Source organism: Chlorella variabilis (genome assembly GCF_000147415.1).
Source record: "Chlorella variabilis unplaced genomic scaffold CHLNCscaffold_7, whole genome shotgun sequence".
NCBI lineage: Eukaryota > Viridiplantae > Chlorophyta > Trebouxiophyceae > Chlorellales > Chlorellaceae > Chlorella > Chlorella variabilis.
In genome coordinates, this window is record NW_005435081.1 from 1202787 (window position 1) to 1212901 (window position 10115).

At 72.2% G+C, this 10115-nt stretch overlaps 4 protein-coding genes across 4 annotated transcripts in view; 2 read left to right on the plus strand and 2 right to left on the minus strand.

The window, feature by feature from the left end:
* CHLNCDRAFT_57525 (hypothetical protein) overlaps window positions 1-1522 on the minus strand; it is a gene marked incomplete at its 3' end in the record, with an annotated part of 2742 nt that extends 1220 nt beyond the window's left edge. Inside the window, exons 1-3 of the mRNA XM_005848876.1 lie at window positions 1037-1522; window positions 536-674; window positions 13-218 (exon numbers count right to left, since the gene is read on the minus strand). Coding sequence (XP_005848938.1) covers window positions 13-218; window positions 536-674; window positions 1037-1500 — 809 coding nt within the window. The 5' untranslated portion in view covers window positions 1501-1522. The remainder of the gene's footprint in view (window positions 1-12; window positions 219-535; window positions 675-1036) is intronic.
* A 496-nt stretch (window positions 1523-2018) lies between these two features.
* CHLNCDRAFT_144408 (hypothetical protein) lies at window positions 2019-4032 on the plus strand (the record flags this gene model as incomplete). Its single annotated transcript, XM_005848667.1, has 4 exons — window positions 2019-2045; window positions 2179-2469; window positions 2716-3319; window positions 3494-4032. 4 exons carry the CDS (start codon window positions 2019-2021, stop codon window positions 4030-4032), a joined length of 1461 nt encoding a protein of 486 aa, XP_005848729.1.
* Window positions 4033-6313: 2281 nt separating this feature from the next.
* Window positions 6314-8724, plus strand: CHLNCDRAFT_22007 (hypothetical protein; the record flags this gene model as incomplete). Its single annotated transcript, XM_005848668.1, has 7 exons — window positions 6314-6456; window positions 6564-6666; window positions 6870-6971; window positions 7248-7517; window positions 7868-7996; window positions 8262-8382; window positions 8609-8724. 7 exons carry the CDS (start codon window positions 6314-6316, stop codon window positions 8722-8724), a joined length of 984 nt encoding a protein of 327 aa, XP_005848730.1.
* A 1282-nt stretch (window positions 8725-10006) lies between these two features.
* CHLNCDRAFT_144411 (hypothetical protein) overlaps window positions 10007-10115 on the minus strand; it is a gene marked incomplete at both ends in the record, with an annotated part of 2046 nt that continues 1937 nt past the window's right edge. Inside the window, one exon of the mRNA XM_005848877.1 lies at window positions 10007-10063. Coding sequence (XP_005848939.1) covers window positions 10007-10063 — 57 coding nt within the window. The remainder of the gene's footprint in view (window positions 10064-10115) is intronic.

The following is a 10115-nucleotide window of genomic DNA, read 5'->3' on the forward strand; positions in this document are numbered from 1 at the left end:
CCTCCCCGGTACACCGTCTGCAGCAGCTGCACGATGTAGGCGTGCACGGCCGACACGCTGCCGATGGTGATGCCGGCGCACGAGATGGCGCCGTCCCCGACCTTGCGCAGCACCTCCTCCCCAAAGCACGTGTCCACCCAGTGGGCGTTCTGGGGCTGCGCCCGGATGGGCACCTCCCCCACCGCCAGCCCGCCCTCCAGGCTGAACAGCATCGAGTCCTGCGGGGGCGGCGTCAGGCGGGAGCCGCAGGCAGAAGCGGTGGCAGGCGGGAGAGGTGGCAGGCGGGAGAGGTGCGGGGCGCAGGGCCGCCGGCAGCGGCGGCACAGCCAGCCGCCAGCCAGCAGCGGCGCCGCCGCCGCTGCCGACCGGCGTAGCCCCGGGCAGAGCCAGCCTGCGCTTTGCGCTCCGCTCCACCACACACACACACACACACACACATGCGGCTCGCACCGCGCCCATCCCACCCCCTGCTGCACCACACGCCGCCGCCACAACACACCACTGCACGCCGCCACCGCACCACCCACTGACCCACCTCATCCACCAGCTGCTGCACAAAGGGGTCAGCCCAGGGGTCTGACTGGATCAGCACGTCTCGGGAGTCGGTGAGGACGACCCCGGCCTCTGGGTCCCTCACCAGCAGCTCCCCCAGGTACTGCTTGTACAGCTCAAACCTGCGGTACAGGCGGCACGCGCAAGGCGGCGGTGAGCGGCGGCGGCGGCCATAGGCGTGCATGGGAAGGCGGCGGCAGGCGACGGCGAGAGGGCGGGGTGGGCGCCGGCGCGGCGGGGCGGTTCAGCGGCGGTTGCGGGGGGGAAAGATGCGTGTGGTTGCTGCCAGCTGTGCCAACAGCTGTGGTGGTGCGGCCTGCTGGCGGCGCCGCGCGGGCCCGGCTGTAGCTGCTGCATGCGTGCCAGGCGGCCGGCCGGATTGCAGGTGGTGGGCGGGGCGCGAGGCGGCCGGCGCCGCGGCAGGTGCGGCGGCGCGTGTCGCCACCCGCCTGCCGCCCGCGGCGGGGCCCCACCGCCGGCGCACCTGTAGAGCACCAGGGCCGAGTCCTCGCTCATCTTGAAGGGGATGACCTCTGCGTCGTTGTCCTCCAGCAGCTGGTGCTTGGTGTTCTCCTCCACAAACACCACCAGGCGGGTGGCGGGGGAGTAGCGCCGCAGCGACTTGACAAAGATGTTGAGGCGCTCGGGATCCAGCCCCATGACGCTGGTCACCACGTACTTGCCGCCCCGCTTGCTGCTCCCGTGCCACCGGGGCCCCCACTCCGGGGTTGGCTGCACGCGGCTGCGAGCCTGCAGAGCACCCGGCTGCAGCAGCTGGCGCGCTGAAGCCTGCTGCGGCGCCTGCATGAACTGGGCGCCATCCGCACCGCTGCTGCCGCTGCTGGACAGCGCAAACACCAGGCCGACCAGGCAGAGGCCGCCCACGGCCAGCACCACGGGCCGCACCGGCCGCCTCTCCTTGCCCGTCCCCTCCTTGGCAGACGCCATGACTGCTGGAAGCAGGCTGACGATGGCAAGGGGCAGGCAGAGGCTACCCTTCCAACCAAATGCGGGTGGCTTGCCACCTGGCTTGCCCCATGCAACGCCATTTGACTTGGCGAGGCATTCGGCGGACAGCATCGGCAGGATCGCTTTACAGACGCGGCGGGCAGCGCATGTCCACCCCAACATCCGATGCTGCGGCCACACTCTGCTGCCAGGTTTGTTGCGGCAGCCCGTCTGGCATCCGGTGCAGCCCCTGGCGTGACGGGTGTAAGGGGGTGAGGTGTTCATTGCCAGGCCGCCATGACGTCCACGCCGCCAGGCTTCCTGGACCACCGCCAGCGGCGGGCTCCGACTGCACCCCCCAACACCTCTTCTGCTCGCGCCCTCTGCACACTCAGGTGTGTGGCCGGCCCACGGTCCAGCCCCTGGCCTGCCCTGGGTGCGGGGTGTTCGCCTACTGCTCAGCCAAGCACCTGCGCCTGCACCGGGAGCAGCTGGGGCACGGCGAGGAGTGCGGGCGCATGGCGGCGCAGGCGGCGAGGCGCCAGGTGACTGGCGCCGCTGCCAGCGGGCCTTTGGCAGGCCGCTTTCTGGTGTGGAGCTCAGGTCTGTGTGCCTGCCCCCTCACCTGCTGGCGCTCTGCAAGATGCGTGTGCCATGCATGTCCCCGTGTGGCTGCAGGAGCTGGAGAGTCACCTGTTCCCCTGGGCCCCCGCCACCCACCACCAGCAGCCCTGCGCCTGGCTGCTGCGCCTGGGCCTGCACGGCGTGGGGCCCTGGCAGCGCGAGTGCCCATGCGGTGGTGGCGGCGGCCCAGGGGCGGCGCCGTGGGGCGAGCACGCCCCGCTGCTGCGCCAGCTGCTGCCGCCGGGAGGCCCGCCACAGACGCACATCAGCCGGGACGAGCTCAAGCAGCGGCTGGGCGGCTGGCTGGGCCTGCCTGCAGGCCAGGCACCCTGCCTAACATCCCGGGTGAGGCTCCGCCTCTGCTTCTGCCTCTGCCTTGGCCCGATCCTACTGTCGCCAGCTCAGCGGCCTGGCTTGCTTGCTCCTAGGCACATGATGGCGGCGGCCCAGCAGGCCGGCCAGCCTTGTGCGCCTCCTGCTGCCGTAGAGCGATGCCTGGCTGTTTGGGACTGGCAGCCCTGGTGTGTGAACCGACTGAACACCCGAGCCGCCACGCCACGCCCGCACCCCTGCTGCCGTGCTGCCGTGCAGGCCGCGACAGCGGCGCCTCCTCCCGCCGACTGGGCTGCCTATTACCGCCTGCGTGGCCTGCCCCTCGACTCTCCTGCCGCACTGCTTCTGGATGCGGCGCTGACCACCTATGCGGCGGTCCTGCGCCTGCAGCAGCAGCAGCTGGTGGCGCAGCTGCCCGAGGCGCAGCGGCGGCAGGCGGCAAGCCCGGCGGCCGGCCAGCCGCTGGCGTGGGGCGGCGAGGCGGGGCGGCGGCCAGAGGCGCCGCCGCAGCCGCGGCGGCTGGTGATACACCTGCTGGGGCCGCAGAGGGAGCTGGATGGCTGGCCGCTGCTGCTGGAGCTTGGCTGCCTGCTGCCGCAGCAGCAAGGCATCGAGCTGCACCTCGTTGGTCCTCAGGTGCCCGCTTGGGCGCACGGCAGGAGCGTGCGCGTGCCCGCCCCCGCGGCAGGCACCTGCGGCGCCGCCGGCTGCAGCTGCGCCCGGCAGCAGCCTCCGCCGGCGGCCGGGGAGGTGCCGGCTGGCAGCCAGACGCTGGGGTTCTGGCGAGGCGCCTATCACGAGCTGGCTGCTGAGCTGGCGCAGCGGCACGGCGCTCCGCACGTCGTGGTGGCGCTGAATGCGGGTGAGGAGGGCAAGCCAGGGTGGGGGCAGGGAGGAGGCGGGGCATCGTGGGTGCGCAAGTTGGGAGTATGCCTGGAGCGCCGACAGCCAGCAGGCAGCACCAGGGCAGGAGTGTGCCTCATGGCGCTGCGGGCCTGCCTCCCCTCATCTCGCCCCGCCCCGCCCGCTGCTGCAGGGCTGGCCGCATACGTGAGTTGGGTGCCCACACTGCGGCACCTGGCGGAAGCCATGCAGCAGCTGGTCCCGCGCCCAGCCGCAGGCGACGTCACCACCGCCGGGCATACAAGCGACAGTGGCGGCGGCAGCGGCGGCGGAGGCGGAGGCGGCGGAGGCGGCAGCAGCGGCCCGCTGGTGTGCTGCTTCACCGACTTCAATGAAGAGGCGATGCACCGGGCGCGGCAGCTGTGCGCACACGTGCTGGCAGGCTGTGGCGCCGCTGCCGGCACCGGTCCACGCGGCGAGCAGGGCAGCAGCGGCGGCAGCGGCAGCGACGGCGACGGCGGCGGCCTGTGCGGCGGCGTGGACGTGGAGAGCCGCATGAATGCGTTCCGCCGCCCGGCGGCGGTGCTGGCTGCCGACCACGCGCTGCCCTCTGCCGGCAACGGCTTTGCGCTGTGGCTGCTGCCGCGGGGCCCGCCACGGGGCTCGGCGGCACCTGGCGCGGTGCTGCGATTTACAAGTAGGGAAGAAGAAGGAGAAGGGCGATTGAAATAGTGGTGATTGATTGATTGAGAGAGCGAGTGTAAGCTTCCGCCAGCGTCGGGCGTCAGGAAACAAATAGTTGCATGCAAGCCAGCAGGTGTTCACGCGTGAGAGGGGCGCGGGCGGGGGCGCGCTCACGGCGCGCCGCCCGCCTGCTGCGCCGCGCCGCCCAGCAGGCGCGAGGCGGCGGCCTCCAGCTGGGAGTACTGCCCCAGGGATACCTCCAGGCTGGCCATCTCGCCAACCCCAAACCCGGCGGTACCGCCGCCGCCGCCGCCGCCGCCAGAGCAGCCAGAGCCGCCGCCTGGCTTCTCGCCCAGCTGCACCCAGCCGCTCAGCACGTAGCCGCCGTGCATGGCCCTGCCGCTGAGGCGGTACAGGCGAGCCAGGCAGCCATCGGCGGCCGCCGCCTGGCTGGCCAGCAGCGCGCCGGGCAGCAGCGGGCGGCCGTTGAGCTTGAGGCCGGACAGGCGGATGGCGGGGCCGCGGGACAGTGCGGCGGGGTACTGCAGGCTGGACGGCGCCCTGCACAAGCAAGAGGCACACGGGGCGCGGAGGGAGGGTGTCGAGTGTCGCCCGCGGCATGCGGGGATGAACAGGCGAGGCAAGCAACAAGGCTGCGCCGCGGCGGGCCTGGGTGTGCCCCGTCAGCAAGCCCGAGCACGCCTCGACGGCACAAGGCTGCGCCGCGGTGAGGCATGAGTGCCTCTAAGCAAGCGTGAGCGCGCCTGGACAGCGGGCAGGAGCGGGCAGGGCGCCTCACTTGTTGCAGATGCGGACGTGCAGCGCATCCAGCCTGGGCGCCCCCAGCAGCGGCCGCTCAAAGCCGCGCTCCAGCAGGGCAGCCGCGCCGCCGTCGCTGCCCACCGCCGCGCGGCAGGTGGTGGCGGGGTCGAGCGCAGCGGCCACCGAGGTCGCCGCCGCCGCGCCCGCCGCCTGCAGCAGGCCGCCCAGGGCGCCGCCGCCGCCGCCACCGTCGTCGCCGCCGCCGCCGCCGCTCTCGCTGCCGTCGCCGGGGGAGCAGTCTAGCAGGAAGGAGGCGCGGCTGCCCCAGCGCAGTGCCTCGCCGCTGGCGGCCGCGTGGGCGGGCTGCGGGGCCCCCGGCGTGGCTGCGCAGGGGCCGGCGCCAAGCACGGCGGCGCTGTATCCCTCTGCGTTGCCAAAGTTTTGCAGGCGCAGGCAGGTGTGGGGCCGGAAGGAGGCCCAGGCCGGCTCCGCCACGGGCTCTGCCGCGCGCTGCAGGCTGAGCATGCCGGGCTGGCCGCCGCCACCGCCGGCGCCGCCGGCCAGCGCGGAGGCGGCGGCGCCGCGCCCCGCCACCACTGCCCCCAGTGCCCACCCCTGCACCAGGGCCAGCGCCGCCAGCTGCTGCGCGTCGGCGGAGCTCCAGTCGCGCAGCAGCTGGCCGTGCAGCTGCTCCAGCCGGGCGAGCAGCGAGGCGGCGGCGGTACCGCCGCCACCGCCGTCTAGCAGCGCGAGCGTCAGGTTGAGCTGGGTGCGGAACCTTTCTTCCAGCGAGGCGCGGTGGGCTGCCAGCGAGGCGTCGGCGCCCTCCAGCCGGGCCGCCAGCTTGGCCTGCAGCCCCGCCAGCGCCTCGCGCAGGCCGCCTCCCGCCGCGGGGCGCGCCGCCTGTTGCTGGAACAGGCCGCCCCATAGGCCGCGGTACGCCCGGGTCGGCACCTGGGGAGGGCAGGGGCGCGTGCAGAAATGGTGGTGGGAAGGGGCGACAAAGAGGGGTGTAGGGCTGGCAGAGACCCAGCGCCTCGAGGCGCGCCGGCTGCCGCTCTGCCGCCGCCGCGAGGCGCCGCCGCCGCTCTTGCAACTGTGTTTCGGGGCGGGCTTTGGTCGATACACGAGGCATTCTGGGCCTGGTGGATCGTAAGTAGCGCTCGCACCTCGTCCGCCGAGGCCAGGGAGACGCAGGCCAGCAGGAGGGCCAGCCGCCACTGCCTCGGGCCTTGCCGAAGGCCCATCTTCGCGATGTCGGCCCGCGAACCTCACAAATCGGTCATACAAGGGGGGTAGACTGCCCGGCGTGGACAATGCGCTTCCCAGCGCATTCAGGCACTGCCCACCATGACCCTGGTTGCTTGCGCTGGTGGCTGCCTCATGTTACCACTCGCGGCATCCCCTGGCCTCTTCTATCCTCACCCCTGCCGCTTAGAGTGGGAGAGGAACCATGCAGGCAGCCATGCAGACCCGTGCGGCGGGTGTGGCCACTTTTGCGCCACTGAAGCCGGTGCAGAGGCAGCAGGCCAGGAGGAAGAACCTCCTCTTGACCCGTGTTGCGGCTATGGAGGAGCCCGCGGTGGAGGCCGAGGCCGCTCAGGAGTCCTCCTCAGCAGACGAGTGGGACCGCGAGACGGCCTACGCGCGCTTCGAGCAGCTGCTGGACACCCACGACTTCGACTTCCACACTGGGGACAAGGCAAGCCGGTGGGCCGCCCAGCTGGCGGCGCCCCCGCCTCGACCTCGCCCCGCCTTGCACCCGCCAGCCAGCCCTGCCGCTCACCCCGCCCGCCTCGCGCTGCTGCAGGTGCAAGCACAGTGGTGCGCGTCGACCAGCGCGGCGCGTACGTGGACATTGGCGGCAAATCCACCGCCTTCTGCCCCACCGCCGAGCTGGCGCTGGCGAACATCCCACGGGTGCGTGCGCCCCCCCCGCCAGCCGCCACCCTGCCGCTGCAGCTGCCCTCCCACCCGCACGGCCTCCCACATCCAGCCGCCAGCGTGGCCGAGCGCTGCAAACGGCCGCTCCAAAGCTGGCCCGCCCGCGGCGAACCGCTGCCGCCACGCCGTGCCGGCGCTCACCCCCCTGCGCGTTCCCCCGCCTGCCCGCCTGCCCGCAGTCCACCCAGGTGGTGGGCACCCACTCCTGCCGTGACTTTGTGGTGATCCGCGAGGAGCGCAACGGAGACCTCATGCTGTCCCTCAAACGCATGGAGCTGCAGGTGCCTTGTTGCTGTGTGTGTGTGTGTGTGTGATATGTGTGTGGGGGCAGGTGCTGTGTTGTGTTGGCTTGGGGACAGCGTGCGGGCGGGGGCAGGCAAAAAGGAGAGCGTGTGTGCTGCGTTCGTGGGGCGGCGCGCCGCCCCGCTGCCGCCCGCCGCTTCCGGCGGCGCATCGCGGCAGCAGGCATCAGGCCGGCCATGCCCGCACAAACCCTCCCCGCCTCACTCGCCCCCCGCCCTCCGCTCCTTTCCCTGCCTGCTCCTGCTCCCCGCCAGGTGGCCTGGCAGCGCCTGCGGCAGTACCTGGAGGATGACGTGTCGGTGGAGGGTCGCGTGGTGGCCACCAACCGCGGCGGCGTGATTGTGGAGGTGGAGTGCATCCGCGGCTTCTGCCCCGGCTCCCAGCTGGGCCAGCGGGTGCAGACCTTCGAGGAGCTGCTGGACCGCACCATGGCCTTCAAGGTGACCGAGGTGGATGAGGAGAAGGCGCGGCTCATGCTGTCCAACAAGCGCGTCGTCGCCGACGAGCGCGTGGGCGGGTTCAAGGTGCGTGCGGCGCTTGGGTGGTGGTGGGGGGGGGGCCTCGGGGGCCGGGGCTGGCCAGGCAGCGGACGGTGGGCTGCTGACGTGGGGCCTGCAAGCGTGCTGCCAATGCTTACTGCCAATGCTGGCTGCCAATGCTGGCTGCCAATGCTGGCTGGGCTGGCTTAGACAACAGGTTGGTACGGGAGGGGCCCGCACGTGGGGGCGCTGCGTGGGCCGCGCCCCGCCCCGCCCCGCCCGCCACCCACCTGCGCGCCGCGCCTCGACGTGCGCCCACGCACCCATGCATGCGTGTGGCCGCTGCCTGCCGCTCACTGACACTGCTGGCTGCCGCCTGGCCGCTGGCCGCGCAGGTGGGCGACGTGGTGGAGGGCACTGTGATCAGCGTGAAGCCGTACGGCGCGTTTGTCGACATTGGCGGCGCCTCGGGCCTGCTCCACATCTCCCAGATCTCGCACGACCGCATCACAAACGTGGACAAGGTGGGTGGTGTGTGTGTGTGTGTGTGTTGTGGCTGTGCATTGGTGTGTGTGTGTGTGAGTATGAGAGAGGGTGAGAGAGAGAGAGAGGATTGATGCGGCGCGTGGCTGTGCGGCTGCGGCCGCTCCGTGGCCGTGCTGCGGCGTGGCACGTGTGTGCGCGTGCGTGTGTGCCGGCCTCGGGCTCCGGCTTCGGCGGCCCCCTCAGCCCAGCCCATCACCCACGCTCCCCGCGCCCCCGCCGCCTCCTCCTCCTCCTGCCGCGCAGGTTCTGTCTGAGGGCGACCGCATCAAGGTGATGGTGCTGAGCCAGGACCGCGAGCGCGGCCGCGTGGCGCTGTGCACCAAGAAGCTGGAGCCGACGCCGGGAGACATGCTGCGCGACCCAGGTGGGGGGCGGGATGAGGATGGGGGGATGCGGGCGCGCTGGGGCGAGGGGGCAGCAGCGGCGCCTGGTGGGCGGCGGCCGGCAGCTGGGGCCGGTCTGGACAGAGAAGTGATCGGGTGGGTGGGGCCTGGGGCGCGGGCACGCGAGGGGCCGGCTCTCGGCTGTGGGGGTGCTGCGATGGGCATGGGCTGATCCGCCTCCCTCCCTCCCCGCACCCCCCTGTGCAGCGCTGGTGTACGAGAAGGCGGAGGAGATGGCGGCGCTGTTCCGGCAGCGCGTGGCGGCGGCGGAGGCGGCGGCGCGCGCCGAGGACGCCGTGCCAGCAGCCGAGGCCGCCGTCTGAGCCTGGGGCGGGCGCCCCGAGCGCCGGCGCCTGGCGGAGGCCCGCCCGGGGGGCAGCCAGGCGCCCGGCAGCGCCGGCCAGCCGTGCAGGCGGCCTCCAATTCTTGCCCTAGGGGCGGCGTGGCACCCCGCACGCCACACACCCGGGCCCCAGCAGCAGCAGCAGCAGCAGCAGCAGCAGTACACACTCCCTTGCAGCAACAGCACTCCCCTAGCACGGCCCGACACGGCCGCCCCGCAGCAGCAGATGTATTGATCTGGCTGCATCCTGTTTTCCAGTTTTTCGCCTCCCCGCCCTCCCTCCCCTCCCTCCCTCCCCCGTTTGCTACACGTGCCCCGCTGGCTCTGGCACCCATGCGTGCACTCTCCCTCCGGCAGCACAGCCCGCGCGGGCGGCACAACACAAACACTGACGCCGTTCCAACACGGCGGGGCAGCCGCGCCTCCCGCTGCAGGAATGTAACAGGGCAGCCACTCGGTGGGATTGTGCAGGGAGCATGTGCGAGGCACACGAGGGGTTGGGCTGCGGTTAAAGGATGTGCAGCAGCGCTGCCGACCGGCGGCACCCCGCTCGCCCCTCACAGCAGCATCTGGAGTGTCCCCTTAGCTTCACTGTGGTGTGCTTACAGCGTGTGTCAGGTCACGGGTAGGGTCAGCAGTGCGGGGCGGCTCAGTCCCCGGTGAGGGCAGCAAGAGAGGGAGGAACGGCGAGCAGGAGGAGGGGGCGGGAGGGCAGCGAGGAGGCGCGTGGCCTTGCCCGCTGCACATACAGAGCCAGCAGGGTCGACAGGAGCGCCGGCTACACATGGGTGCCAGCTCAGCAGCGGGTGCCAGCTCAGCAGCGGGTGCCAGCTCAGCAGCGGTGCCAGCTCAGCAAAACTTCCAGCGGTTGTTGCAGTTGAGGCAGCTCACGCTGCACGCAGAGGCCGGCGGAGCGCGCACGCATGCGCGGGAGCGGGATCAAGGGGCGGGGCAAGCAGGGCCGGGTGAGCCAGCCAGCTCAAAGCTGCCACCTCAACACACACACCGCCCCCGCCTGCCAGCACCGCATGCATACAGCCCACAGCCCACCATCCTTCCTGTACACACACATACCAGCACACCAGATGCGTGTGCACCCAGGCCCTCCCTGCCACCACCACCCCCCACCGCCGCCACCCCCACCATCCCCACCACCTCCACCACCCCCTTCAGCCACAGCACCACCACCCTCAGCCACAGCAGCAGCAGCAGCAGCCTCACAAGGTGGTCATGGGCTCGTCCGCCGACCGCGTCTGCATCTGCTAGTACGTGCACTTGCGCTGCCTGCACTTGCCGCACTGGAACTGGTCCGTGGTGGCCTGCGGGGGAGGGCAGCGGCCAGGTACGGGCGTGTTGGNACGTGTGTGTTGG